This window comes from Tachysurus vachellii, chromosome 4, assembly GCF_030014155.1.
Source record: "Tachysurus vachellii isolate PV-2020 chromosome 4, HZAU_Pvac_v1, whole genome shotgun sequence".
Taxonomy (NCBI): Eukaryota; Metazoa; Chordata; class Actinopteri; order Siluriformes; family Bagridae; genus Tachysurus; species Tachysurus vachellii.
Window position 1 is genome coordinate 27,969,934 of NC_083463.1, and position 15,266 is coordinate 27,985,199.

At 39.5% G+C, this 15,266-nt stretch overlaps 1 protein-coding gene across 1 annotated transcript; it reads right to left on the bottom strand.

Moving 5' to 3' along the window:
* Positions 1-6,618: 6,618 nt before the first annotated feature.
* On the bottom strand, positions 6,619-15,228 carry psmd12 (proteasome 26S subunit, non-ATPase 12). The gene is made up of 11 exons (XM_060868708.1): positions 14,984-15,228; positions 12,703-12,762; positions 12,447-12,575; positions 12,200-12,307; positions 12,017-12,121; positions 11,174-11,323; positions 9,885-10,019; positions 9,544-9,656; positions 9,185-9,359; positions 8,860-8,937; positions 6,619-8,510 (listed from the first exon to the last, which is right to left on the bottom strand). The coding sequence occupies exons 1-11, from the start codon at positions 15,089-15,091 to the stop codon at positions 8,301-8,303; spliced, it is 1,371 nt and encodes a 456-aa protein (XP_060724691.1). The 5' UTR covers positions 15,092-15,228; the 3' UTR covers positions 6,619-8,300.
* Positions 15,229-15,266: the final 38 nt, after the last annotated feature.

The window sequence follows — 15,266 nt, forward strand, 5'->3', positions numbered from 1 at the left end:
ATCTGGCATCTCCCACTGGCTCAGTAAACATTTTTTTCCCAAAGGAAATCTCGTACTTTTACAACATATCCAAACTGTTCATTTTGAACTGTGACATATTAGTGGAACACACAGTTCAACAGGGGGATTTCACACAGGATTTCTTTCTTATTAGCCATATATTTTAATTCCCTTCTTATTGGGCTCCCTCACAAAACATTTCATAAGCTGCAACTCGTTCAAAATTCTTTTGCCCGCATTATCACTCGTACCCCCTCTATTCATCATATTAAACCTGTTTTGCAACAGCTACGCTGGCTTCCCATTATTTTCCATATTAAGTACAAAATTCTGGGGGCTCGGTGGCTTAGTGGTTAGCACATTCGCCTCACACGCCTCACACGTTCGCCTCACCAGAGGTAGTTCGGATAAGCGGCAGATGATGAATGAATGAAGTACAAAATTCTTCTTTTAACATTTAAAGCTATCCACAATTTTGCACCTTCATATCTTCTCGATGGGCACGGTGGCTTAGTGGTTAGCAAGTTCGCCTCACACCTCCAGGGTTGGGGGCTCGATTCCCGCCTCGCCTTGTGTGTGTGGAGTTTGCATGTTCTCCCCGTGCCTCAGGGGTTTCCTCTGGGTAGTCCGGTTTCCTCCCCCGGTCCAAAGACATGCATGGTAGGTTGATTGGCATCTCTGGAAAATTGTCCGTAGTGTGTGATTGTGTGAGTAAATGAGAGTGTGTGTGCCCTGCGATGGGTTGGCACTCTGTCCAGGGTGTATCCTGCCTTGATGCCCAATGACGCCTGAGATAGGCACAGGCTCCCCGTGACCCGAGGTAGTTCGGATAAGCGGTAGAAGATGAATGAATGAAGTACAAAATTCTTCTTTTAACATTTAAAGCTATCCACAATTTTGCACCTTCATATCTTCTCGATCTTCTCCATACTCCAACACCACTCATTTTCCACACATTTCATTGTTCCCTCTGTCCGTCTTGTAACTATAGGGAATAGAGCTTTCAGTTACTCTGCACCTCAGCTCTGGGGCTCACTTCCAATCTGAACTCCGTATTATTGATTCTCTCTCATTATTTAAATCTCAACTCAAAACTCATCTGTTTAGTTTAGCTTATTCTACACCATAATCTGTACAACTGGTCCAAATTGTATCGCTATGTAATTATCTCATCTTAATAGTTTTGTTATTTTTTTGTTTTTGTACGGTGACCTACGGTGAGTGTTCAGAAAGGCACCTTTAAATAAAATGTATTATTATTATCATTATACAGATTAATCAAATACAGTCAAGGCAAGGTTTGGAAGGTTAAAAAAAAACAATAAAGGGTTCAATAATCCAACCCAGAGAATACAACAGCACATAACTAACACAGTAAACGCACCAGAAACAAGACAAACAGTAAGTGATAAGCTAGAAGAAAGGCAAGTGTTCAAAGGAAATCAACGGTAGACCCAATTTTTGATGAAACTGAAACAAGTGACTTAATAGGTGAACCGAAATGAATTGATCAAATTATTTGACAACCCGGTGACAGACAAGCTTAGAAATTAATTCCAAGTTAATGAAAAAATGTACATCCACCTACTTGTACAAAAGTTTCTTTTCTTCCAAAAATAACCTGAATGACTTCATTTGACTTTTGACGTCACTTGAATTATGATGAATGTTACCGTTTCCCATCCTGCATTTCGTTAGCTAGCTGTCATGCATCAATATGATTATGTATGTTTGAGGTTTTCCTCTGATTTCATTTGCTTTTTGAGCTATTACAGTGTAATCCAATATATGAAGTGGCTTCAAGCATCATCCATTAGTTACAGGAGGAATATTAGATTGGATTGTCTGTTTAAGATTAGCAGAACAATGATAGCTACGAGATCTGAGTAAGACCTTTCTAAATAGATGCGCCTCTAAATGATCTTTCATGGCTAAAATGAGTTTTCCTGAGTGAAAACACAAGGTCTTTTGCAACTTTATTTACCTGGAAAAGTGAATACAGTATACAGAGTCATATAATACAGAGTATAGTGGCATTGTTTATATCTCAGAGGGACAAAAGGTATCTCACTGTCCTTATCTGGTCTGTGTGTGTGTGTGTGTGTGTGTGTGTGTGTGTGTGTGTGTGTGTGTGCCCGCCCGTGCACTTGGGGATGTCAAATATATTTATATTATTATATTTTATATATATATATATATATATATATATATATATATATATATATATATATATATATATATATATATATATATATGGATCTGTATGGATCTGAATAGATTAAAAACTTTCATAAAGAAAAATCTAAAAAAATAAATAAATAAAAAGATTGTATTTAAAGACTGCATCATTCCTTCCTTTAGTCTTTTTTTTTCCCCCAAAAAATAAAACAATTCCGTCCTTCTGAACAACAAAAGTTTTTGTTGTGTTTTTTTTTTCTCCCTGCAATATGATATGAGACAGTTTATAATTCACTCCATAGAGAGACGACTTCATAAAGCATCAGTATAAGAAGCCATTCGTTTCAGATCTGTCAGCACTGGCTCTCTTTTGGGCCGAGCCGAGTAACTGTCTGTGAGAGTTTGTGAAAGATTTAAATCTCAGCTGAGAAGAGAACAATACAAACCTGGCTGCAATTCTGATGAAAGCCACAATACATACAAGCATGTTTCCCGAATGCCTGATTTTATGATTTATCATGTAATAACAACTAATATCTACAAAATCTTTCAAACAATATCCAAGGCCATAGGTGGCTGCAGTTTTCCGTCACAGCTTACGTCGTGCTGGCGGAATCCAGATCGGGTACAAATTTCAAGGTTGGGTCCTCAATTTCTTCAAGATGATTAGGACGGCCAACCAGAAAGAGCCGGATTAACCTTTGGCGCTTGTCTATAAAGATTAGGGCCTTACCGTGGCCTTCCTAGGTGACAACCATCCAGATGAGGTCACGAGTGACAAATCACATTCAAAATTGGTTTGAAAGCAGGAAGGGAGAATAAGCAGGACATTTTCAAATGCATGTGATTTACTACTGGTGCTTTCATACCGCTGCTACATGGAAAATACTTTAACATAAATGTTTCTGAAATTAAGATATTAAAATAGAGTAAGTGAAACAACATATCCAAATATTATTTTATATATCAAATATATAAAATAATTATTTCCTTTTAAATGCCAAAGAAGCTACACTCACTAGCTAGCTCACATTCATTTTGTTAATATATTTTTAATTTATTTTAATATATAATAATATTTCTATAATATGTGTAAAATATATGTATTATTTATTTAAATACATAAATATATATATATATATATATATATATATATATATATATATATATATATATATATATATATATAAATATATATATATTACTTTGTTCTGCATTATATAGTGTAAAAATAATGAAGATATATATATCATCTAATGTCTTCATTATTTTTAATTATATATATATATACAAATTTAAAATATAAAACATCTAAAACATCTAATGTCTTCATTATTTTTACACTGTATAATGAAGAACAAAGTAAAAAAAGAAAAAAAAAGAATTCAAAGAAAACAAAGGAAAGAATTCGTATCATTAATGCTAGAATTCAATCCCCTGGCTCTCACAGTGACTTGAGGCAGAGAGGCTGAGGGATACACAGAAACTATAGGGAGAGATAAAGAGTCGCATGTTTGTGAAGCAGCAGGTGTTTCAGCTCTCCTATAGATCACAAACAAATTTCAATTTTCAAGCACATTTCCATTCCAGGCATTTCCCCCGAGGTCAGCTCCATGCTATGCATTATTAAGCAGTGATAAGCTTATCCTCACTTTCACTTCAGCTTCTCTTTCTGCCTTTATCTCAGACTGGCACTCACACAACTCACACAAAGCAAGAGAGAAACAAAAAGGGAATTGAGAAAGAAATAATAACAGAATAATTACACGTTAATTCAATTCAAATTGATCTGTATAGTGCTTTTAGCAATGGATATCGTCTCAAAGCAGCTTTCCAGAACATAAACATAAAACAAAATGTTAATATAAAGATTAATATAATACAGAAATTCAAGATTATATATTCATTCATCTTCTACCGCTTATCCGAACTACCTCGGGTCACGGGGAGCCTGTGCCTATCTCAGGCGTCATTGGGCATCAAGGCAGGATACACCCTGGACGGAGTGCCAACCCATCACAGGGCACACACACACACACTCTCATTCACTCACACAATCACACACTACGGACAATTTTCCAGAGATGCCAATCAACCTACCATGCATGTCTTTGGACCGGGGGAGGAAACCGGAGTACCCGGAGGAAACCCCCGAGGCACGGGGAGAACATGCAAACTCCACACACACAAGGCGGAGGCGGGAATCGAACCCCCAACCCTGCAGGTGTGAGGCGAACGTGCTAACCACTAAGCCACCGTGCCCCCCAATTCAAGATTAATATTAAATATATTTAAATGTGTTTGTATTTATCCCTGATGAGCAAGTCTTATGTGACTGTAGCGAGGAAAAACTCCCCTGAATGGTAAAGGAAGAAACCTTGAGAGAAACCAGACACAAAGGGGAACCTCATCTTCATATGGGTGACACTGGAGGGTGTGATTATAAATATACAGTCTGACAAATGTTGTATTGATGAGGAGATTGTTGTCCTTAAAGACCACATGGAGTTGCATCTCCTCTTTAGTATAGCAGAGTCTAACTGGAGCTGGAACATCTCTAGATGCCTCAGGATCCTCACAGGATCAGCCTCATCTCAATCTTCATGGCACAGAAGACAATCGGAGCTGGTACAAATTTCTCAATACTCTGTTCTGACTGGTCAAATGAAGTTGATTAATTTTCTATAACAGCAGCTCTGACAATATACTCCTTCTATTACATTGTTGTTGCTATAGTAACAAGGATGTGGTAGCTCAGTGGTTAAGGTGTTGGGCTACTGATCGGAAGGTCATGGGTTTGAACCCCAGGTCCACTAAGCTGCCACTGCTGGGCCCCTGAGCAAGGCCCTTAACCCTCAGTTGTAAGTCACTCTGGATAAGGGTGTCTGCTAAATGCCGTAAATGTAAATGTAAACAAAGAGACTTGTATAGCCAATGCTGAACAATAAATATATGTGTAAAAAATCGAGAGGTAAAGCTGTAACTTTTGTGACGCATCTGCATGATTTGTGACGTTGCATTTTAAGGTTTCTTAATAACATGCCATGCTTTGTGTCTAGGAATTGTTAGGGACCGTCAATAAAGTGCGGCAAATCTGAAAAAGTGTAAAATAAAAATCACATTACAGACATTTTTGATTCTTATCATTTATGAAATATCAATCAATAACTGAACACACAGACAAAGTGTGGATCTTTTTATGTTCAGTATGTAAGGATTAAAACACAGTTAGTACCAGCACCGCTTTCCTGATATTATGGTAGCCATTTTTATATTTTTTGCGTTTTTGCAGCTGTATGATTTTTTTTTTTCATTTTTTTAGAGCACTTATTATACTCTCACTCTCTCATTTTCTACCACTTATCCGAACTACCTCGGGTCACGGGGTGCCTGTGCCTATCTCAGGCATCATCGGGCATCAAGGCAGGATACACTCTCATTCACTCACGCAATCACACACTACGGACAATTTTCCAGAGATGCCAATCAACCTACCATGCATGTCTTTGGACCGGGGGAGGAAACCGGAGTACCCGGAGGAAACCCCCGAGGCACGGGGAGAACATGCAAACTCCACACACACAAGGCGGAGGCGGGAATCGAACCTCCAACCCTGGAGGTGTGAGGCGAACGTGCTAACCACTAAGCCACCGTGCCTCCCGCACTTATTATATGATATATATTATTATATTTATGTCATAGTGTATGAATATTACAATACAGGTTTGTTATTACAGGGAATGTTTTAAAATCTAGATTAAAATCCAAACAGATCACTCATCATGGTTAGTACCATTTTAGTTATTAATTAATTTAATAAATGTACTATTTATTAATTGCACTAACATCTTTTTGCAAATTCTCCTCACCATAATGTCTTGTTTGTTATGTTGCTTTTGTATTTTAGAATTTTTTTTAAATATCGTATATTTATTCTACACATTTCTCTTCTGCTGTTATTATTTTATTCTTTCTCTCAATTTTTATTTATTTTTTTTTTTGCATATTTACTGTTTTATTATTTAGTTTCTTTATTTCAGTTCCTTTGTAACTGCTGCGATTCATGCAAACCATGTGGTAAAAGTCATCTGGAGCATGTGAGATTTAAACAGCTGATTACAGCACACAATAAAACATTTACAGATTGCTGCACGGTGTTTATTTACGTGCTTCATCCTCATGCAATATCAGTAAAATATTGCTACAGTAATTACCAAACCAGCATATTACATGCAAATCTGTGGCAGACCTCTTATATTGTGCATATAACTTCTGATTTCTTTCTCTAGAAGAACACAAATTCAAAGATTTCTGTTTTATTAAAGCACTTGGGTTGAAAAGTGTGACTTAAATCGTGTAATAAAAGCTGCTTAGGGCTCAAAAGCATTTCAGCAGCACCTTAAGGCTTGGACATGGTGTTATTCTTCACAAAGACAGATAGAGAGAATGAAACACATTTTATTTTACTGTGGAACGTTTTGTCTTAACACAATTGTACAAACCGTCAGAATCAGAGTCAGAATCACTGGAGAGGGTTTTGAGTGAAACACAGACTAAAGTTATTAAATAAGATAAATACGATAATAATGTTGGTTCGTGTTTCCACTCTAGAAAGTATAATATATGTGTAAGGGATATACAGTCTGGCATGATGTGACTGTGAAATGGGTCTTTTCCCTAAAAAAAAGAAAAGAAAAAAAAGAAACAATTTTATGATATGTTTGAGTCACTGTTTGACCAAATGTATATGGACACCAGACTATCAAACATATATCTGTTTTTTTTTCCCTAAATTTCAGGTTGTACAGGTTGATTTATACGCTGTATAATTGCAATCTCTTTTCACTGATAGAAAGAGACTCAAACTGGTTCCAACATAACAATCCACCTTTACATAAAGCAAGGTTTTTGCCAAGGATGGTGTGGAAGAACTACCTCAAGCTACCTGGTCTTGACCTCAACCCCACAGCCACACTCCAAAAATTAGTTGAAAAACTATGTAGGTGAAAGTAGGTTAAAAAGTTCTTAGAATAGCAAAAGGGAGCTAAATCATTACAGCTGAAACCTAAAATAAAAAATAAATGTGTGATGAATTGACTTAATAATAATGATTACTTTTACTTAATAAAAATGTCTTGCCTGGCAGTAAGTGCTGCAGACATTGATAGTCATAAATCCTAAAAACACTTTTCAGTCCAGAATAAAATACTTATATTTCAGTGCCCTCTAGTGACAATTTCTGAAAGAAAGAAAGAAAAAAAAAAAAACACTGACGTTAAATTCACATACAAGTTTCATACAGCAGCCCATCCAGGATTTTGAATGTCTGATATCAGTGACGTTGCAAGGTTGGGGCTTTGAGGGCTTGAAGCCCATCATGTACTGTTAAAAGCCCCAGGTATTTTTAAGACTGAAAACATTTTACACCGCAAATAAATGTACAAAGACTAAGTACAGTGACTAAGTATAATGTACAAGACTAAGTTTGTAATCCTGTAATCCATTTGTAATCCTGACTGAAACTTTAATCGATAGACTGAAGGTGATTCTGGTGCTAATGTGTCAGTTAGCGTCTATTTTACTCCGGTGAGATTTTACCATATTGATGGTCTGATTATTTAACTGCATGAATGTTCCAAATAAAGTAGAGCTGTACATAAGCAAGAAAATTTTTTGTAAAGTTACAAAGAAATAAACACCGTCTTCAAAAGAACGATTTAATGTGTACTTTGCAAAACACTCAAAAAAAAAAAAAAAAAGTTATTAGCCATGGACCATCAATTGTATACAGCAATGCAGATTTCTGTCATTTTCCAAACATTTTATTATTCCTGTACCAATACCACGACCCTGGTTTTACCTGCACTCGGAAAACCAAACATCCGAGATCAGATTTGTCTACATTCCCTCTGATCAGCAGTTTACAGTGAAGACGAGTCCAGACTGTCTAAACAACAAACCCAATACCAATGAAGCAACAGCCAAAGGATGTGGGAATAAAGATCATGTTTTTTACTGACAGAGATTCCTAACAAAGTGGGTTTTTTTTTTTTTTACTGCAAAAAAGAAATTCTGTCCAACTGAGCCAGCTGTATAATCTGATCCCGAGCTGAAGACAGCGGTTACTGCAGGTTATGGATCATTTCCTCCTTGGCGATGAGGTGTGTGGTTTTGTTGACGAGAGACATGAGGGAGTTGAGTTTATGGGACCAGTCGTTCAGCAAGTCGTTGGGGTCTTTGGGCCTCTGGAAGTTGATGATGCCTGCCAGACGGTCCACTTTGGCGTAGATGGTCTTGTTCACCACCAGATTAGACAGGAACGCCTCGGACTCCTACAGAGAGCGGATGAATGGGATTTGTAGGAAAACGAGAATAGAGTTTTACATAAGTACTAAAGTACGAAACTAAAAATAATCTGCCATCCAAGTACCTGGAAATCAGCTGTTATTATAGAAAGAGATCGGTGGATATCGTGTTTTTTTTTTTTTTTAAAACTTACCTTTTTTCGAATAATTACAAACTCTCAGGAAGCAATTGTTTCAAACGCTAAATTTTGTACTTCTTTAAAAATCTGTTTAAAACATACACTTAAGGGTTTTTTTTAAGAGACTAAAAATAAAAGCACATTTTGACAAAGATTTAATAAAAATAAAATAAAAAAAAATCCATAGCAGAACTTACATCGATGGAAAGGTCGAGAAGGTCAGCCATCCTTTTCATCATGATTCGTGTGTAATACTTAGCCATAATTCTTATGTTCTAAAAGAGATCGAAAGCAGCAGATATTTATGACTGCAATGAGAAAAGTCGAACAGTTTCCAGACTATAAGTCATGTTTTAGTTTCTTTGATAAAGACTGTAACTAGGAATAAACACCTCAGTGAAGGCTGTTCATCAAAAATAATTCACTTTGTTGTGGCAATGGCATCAGTCCCGCACTATTTGACTTCTTATTAATTCAAGCATTACGAGTTGCATCTATTAAAGAAAAATTGCTACAACTTACATGCTCTACCACTCGGTTTTTCAGGTCCTGCCATCTCTTTTCTCCCTCCTCGGTGTGGGTGAAGACGTCAGTGGCAGGGCTGTCAGGAGAGCCATCACGTAGCTCTTTCCCATAATCCTCCACCAGTGAGGACCAGCGCATCAGCTCCATGGTAGTGAACTGCTTCAGGAGGTCCCTGCAGGAAAAAGACAGCTTTTTTTAGCAAACGGACGACGAACACGTAGGCGTCCGCTGTTCCCAACTTTGTATCTTAAATGTGCAGTAATTGAGAGAAAAAAATGTTTCAGAAAGAAAGGACTGATCATTTTCTAAAACGAAATGTCCCTATGTCTGAGAATAATGACAAATGCCACATTTACTTGTATTTAGGAATTTCTTCCAGTTTCTTGTCTGTGCTGATCCGATGGACCAGATCGGACTGTTCGTTGTCGTACGGAGACAGAACCACGTAGAGCACCACACTCTTCAGGGCCTGGAACACAACACATAGTGGAGAGGAAAGACTGTGTGTAAAATGAATCTCTGCTCAAGAGATTAATTAAAGCTACCTAAAGTAATCCTTTCATAAATCCATATAATTTACAATGTCATACGTTTCAGTTAAATTATTCTAGCTGCTGCTCTTGGTCTATGAAGTTGTACTGCACATAACAGTACTGCCAGACTGAAAGAGCTCCTGATTGCAGCTGTAATGAATTACCTGCTGCCACTTGGAGCTGTCCTCCAGGATGCAGGGGGTGTCGTAAATGGCCCGGTAGTGTTTGCATATGGAGAGGTAAGAGCCTTCATGCTGATCCACTTGAATCATCAGATTGTAGTACTTCAGTTTCGACTCCTAAGAACAATACAGCGAGACAGGTTGGGAACGGAAAAAAAGAAAAAAATAATAGTCTTTCATAAATCACAAGAAAAATATTACAGGCAAGAAATACTCAGTTAATGTGGGTATGTGTGTGTGTGTACATATACACACACACAAACACACACACACACATATACACACAAAAGCACACTCTTCTCTCTGTGGTCCAGTTCTGATGCTCACATGACCACTTTCATCAGTAAACGGGGTCAACATGGGCACACTGTCTAGTCTGCTGCTATGCTGCCTCGTACGCAACAAACTGTGATGCACTTTTTATTCTGACACCTTTCCATCAGAACCAGCATTAACATTTGTGCAACATTAGCACGTTTGTTGGATCGGATCACACGGGTCAGCCTTGGCTCCCCACGTGCATCAGTGAGCCTTGGCCGCCTACGTCCCTGTCACCAATTCACCACTGTTCCTTCCTTGGACTACTTTTGATAGATACTGACCACTCCAGACAGGGGACCCCCTAAAACAGCTGTAGTCTTGGAGATGCTCTGACCCAGTCGTCTAGCCACAAGTTGGCCATTTTCAAACTCACTCAAATCCCTACAAAATTAAGGACAAAATGTTCACTTGCTGCCTGAAATATCCCAGAGATAATCAGTGTTATTCACTTCACCTGTCATAACGTTATGCCTGTTTAGTGTGTGTGTGTGTGTGTGTACACATATGAATGAATAAATGAATGGGGGCATTGAAGCCTTTATTATCGCCGCATATGCATTACAGCAGAGTGGAATTCTTTTCTTCGAATATCCTAACTTATGAGGTCGGGGTTGGCTACGATACAGCGCCTGTAGAGCAGCACCCCTTAGAACAAGCTGCAGCTTGGCAGTGCTGGGCCTTGAACCCTGATCCTTCAATCAACAACCCAGAGCCTTAACCACTTGAGCTCCTATATTTATATAAGTGACCTAATACATAACTAACCTACCTAACAGTGCTGTATAGTATTTTGCTGATTGGAATCCAAGAAATGTATTTGAAAGAAAAGAAACTGAATTCAATCTATACTGAAGCAGAGGTAAACGGTCACCAGCGTGCTCCCGTCACACCTTCAGTGTGCTCTTCACTTTTACACCGTGTTGTAATCGCGTGGGCGTCTCAGCTCTCACCTCAGTGCCTTCCTCCTTAAAGAATTTGGTGTTGATCTTCTTGCTGATGATCTGGGTTCGGATGTAGTCTTTAACAGCTATACACAGCCTCATCTGCTCCAAGATGAACTCCACCTTCTCTTTCTTCTCCATAGAGCCGTACGTTTCCACCTGCGAGGGAAAGGCAGAGGTTACGGTTTTATGCGTGTGCGTCACTAATTCAGCGAAAACAAAACACTATCTTAATCAAATCGACAGTTATACAGAAGAAGATCTACACATTACATTAGGCTGCAGGGTGTGTGGGCATGTGTGCGTTAACAGGTTGCAATTATTGCGACACGAACCTTTATCATGCTGTTTGATGACATCAGTAACTTGTACTGTACTAGAATGATAATTGTTTACTTTGTGATGGTTTTGTCCACAAACAGCTTGCTCTTAGGATTTCTTCCTCACGTTCTCTCAGGGGATTTTTTTTTTCTTGGTTTGCACATTAGGGAACTAAATCTATACCTGAAACTTTAGCCGTGTCCCAAATGACATACTATACACTGCAGTAGTAATACAGTAGTAAAGTAATCGGTTTTACTAAACAAAAGCAACCTTCTCGGTCAATCTATGTAATGTGATGCTGCTAGCTTTAGCAAAATACTAATTTAAAAGATGTTTGTAAAATGTCTTGACCATCGGAGTGTCTTTTTGTTACTTACACTATTTAGCCTACTACATAGAAATGTATTTATTTCATACTACATAGAAATTACAGTTGGAACTGGGCTAATGATTGTAACTGATTTATTTGTAGATTTATTGACTAATAAAGCTTAATAACAAGAAGTAATAGAAAGCCCAAAAACTCACCTGCAGCTCCTGCAGAATGGACGCAGCTTCTTTAATCTCACCGCTCTGCTCTTTAATGCCGGCCAGCGTCTTCGTGAGTCTCGCACGCTCGATCTCAACATAAATCTGGACAGGACAACACAAAAGATTATTACAACATTAGTTTTCATTAGGAGAAGCCTGGAGCCTGGATGAAGGACCGACCTTTCCGGCAGTAACGGTTCTGAGAGTGTCGATGAGCCTCAGTTTGACAGTCAGGTCACTGGCAGTGTCCACGTACTTGTAACACTCCTGCACCATCTTGGCCACAGCCTGCAAAGAAACCACGAGCACTGAAGTATTAGCGAAAATGCAATAATCGAATAAATTCATCATTTATTTAAAGAATTATACCTTATTGACTCTCCTGGAACACAAGCTCCTAACCAAGCTCGTGTGCAGTAAATCTCACCTGCTTCAGCTGACTGCGCCTCTTCGATAACAACATGATGTTCTCGTTGAGAGCGTCCCAGTCTTTTGCCTCGTAGCACATCTGCACGATGGCCACCAAGATCCTGGATGTGGACACCATGTCCGAAGCCTGGAAAGAAATCCATGTTCAAATAAAGGGCTTATTCTGGGTGTGTTTTTGTCATATTGCAGACAAGCAAAACTAAGTTAATTATGCACATGAAATTATTAAAAATTATTAAAATATTTAGACTGACCGTCCTGGTTTGCTTCTCCAGAGACAGAAGATTCTCGACAGCTTCCTGAAGCCGCCCTTCCTGCACACACGGGGTTACGGTAAGAGGTGAATTTTGCAGTGAGTTTTTCTGAACCAAGGTAACAATGCAACCTCCTCAATGAACCTCTAAAAAAATCTTTACCAGACAACTTGGCATGGTTTGAAGTGGATACTTACAGAAATGTCAAGCAGACTTTATAATATAGTTTACAGCATTATTGCCAATTTGCCATCAGTCTCAATTACAACTGGTCAGATCATGGTGATATCCACATTTGTGTCTTCTATGTTTGTAATGTTGTTGGATGTTAATGTGGCTTCCTTGAGTGCAAAACAAATTCCCTTCGGGGCAATAAAGGTTTCAATCAATACCACAGCATGGTTATATGCTTAAAAAAGCACCCTCAGACATCTGCTCCAGCCGTAGCATGAACGATAGGTTAATAGTAATGCACTTGTTCTAATACATAGTCTAAAACAAATAATACACGTGTTTATTAACAAAATAAAACTTACTAATACTGATTAGGAGACAGATACTGAATATTAAGCAGTTCAAAACAGTTCAACTTTCCCAGCTTATGAAATCTTCAGGACAAAGAAGATTATACCTTCTGGTTTCTTGGTAAAAAGACAGAGAAAGATTGCAAGAGAGAGACCACGAGAAAGAGATAGACTGTATAAAAAAAAAAGAGAGACAGCAAGAGGCCACAAGAAAGAGAGAGAGACAGACAGCAGAAAAAGAGAGAAAGTTGGGCCGCAAAAAAGGTAAGAGAGACTGTGTGTGTGAGAGAGACAGACCACCCAAGAGAAAGAGAAAGACAGACCACCCAAAAGAGACAGACAGACAGACCACCCGATAGAGAGACAGACAGACCACCCGAGAGAGACAGACAGACAGACCACCCAAGAGAGAGAGAGAGAGACAGACAGACCACCCGAGAGAGAGAGAGAGACAGACCACCCGAGAGAGAGAGAGACAGACAGACCACCCAAGAGAGAGAGAGAGAGACAGACCACCCGAGAGAGAGAGAGACAGACAGACCACCCGAGAGAGAGAGAGACAGACAGGCCACCCGAGAGAGAGAGAGACAGACAGACCACCCGAGAGAGAGAGAGACAGACAGACCACCCGAGAGAGAGAGAGAGACAGACAGGCCACCCGAGAGAGAGAGAGAGAGAGACAGACAGGCCACCCGAGAGAGAGAGAGACAGACAGGCCACCCGAGAGAGAGAGAGACAGACAGACCACCCGAGAGAGAGAGAGACAGACAGACCACCCGAGAGAGAGAGAGACAGACAGGCCACCCGAGAGAGAGAGAGACAGACAGGCCACCCGAGAGAGAGAGAGACAGACAGGCCACCCGAGAGAGAGAGAGACAGACAGACCACCCGAGAGAGAGAGACAGACAGACAGACCACCCGAGAGAGAGAGAGACAGACAGACAGACCACCCGAGAGAGAGAGAGACAGACAGGCCACCCGAGAGAGAGAGAGACAGACAGACCACCCGAGAGAGAGAGACAGACAGACAGACCACCCGAGAGAGAGAGAGACAGACAGACAGACCACCCGAGAGAGAGAGAGACAGACAGACAGACCACCCGAGAGAGAGAGAGACAGACAGACAGACCACCCGAGAGAGAGAGAGACAGACAGACCACCCGAGAGAGAGAGAGACAGACAGACAGACCACCCGAGAGACAGACAGACAGACAGACCACCCGAGAGACAGACAGGGAGAGAGAAAAAGAAAAAAAGAAAGAGAGAGAGAGAGAGAGAGAGAGAGAGAGAGAGAGAGAGAGAGAGAGAGAAAGAAAGAGAGCGAGAGAGAGAGAAAGAAAGATCACATCATAAACAGCAGCTTTATTAATATTTTTAAAAGTTCAATTATCTAACATATGTCGCAAAACACAAGCAAATATCGGACACATTTGGTTTTTGTTGCCTAATTTTTATTATAAAAATATAAGAGTTATTTTCGTTTTCTTTCTTCTGCTACAGTCGTTACATTACGGGTTTATTCGGCTTGCTAACAAGCTGAGGTTTAGCTAGCATTAGCATTAAGCTAGTATACTCTACGGTATTTACCCTAAAATGTAAATATATAGGATCATTTAGCTGTATTAAGTTTGTAATAATGTTTATATAAACTGAAAACAGGACGCAGTATAGAATAAAGAGAAGAGAGAGCTGTGAGAGCTAATAATCGGTGTTGCTGTATCATGACTCAGCCGCACTGCTCAAACCGTCACACTCACTTTAGCTAATTTCTCGCACTCGGGCAGCCGCTGGTCTACAGTCGCGCTGTAGTCAATTTCCATCTTCACCATTTTCCCATCTGATCTCTCAGCCCTTTCGTCCGACATGTTGACGTTTCTTTTAACAACAACAAACTCTTAAATCCAGTTATTCGCTTTCACTGAAACGCCGCTAACATCAGCTGCTAACTTCCGTTGCTTTAATCTCCGTCGTCAAACCACCGGAAGCACTTCATCAGAAGTATCTCGAGCTCGAGCGCCGTCTAGTAGCTCGGAAGCTAAC

Excerpts from the sequence above, each read along its gene's own strand:
- psmd12 (XM_060868708.1), bottom strand. The coding sequence starts at position 15,091 with ATGTCGGACGAAAGGGCTGAGAGATCAGATGGGAAAATGGTGAAGATG. Across the intron at positions 12,576-12,702 it reads TGGAGAAGCAAACCAGGACG|GCTTCGGACATGGTGTCCAC; the intron begins GTCAGTCTAAAT and ends ATTTCTTTCCAG. Across the intron at positions 9,657-9,884 it reads ACAGCTCCAAGTGGCAGCAG|GCCCTGAAGAGTGTGGTGCT; the intron begins GTAATTCATTAC and ends GTTGTGTTCCAG.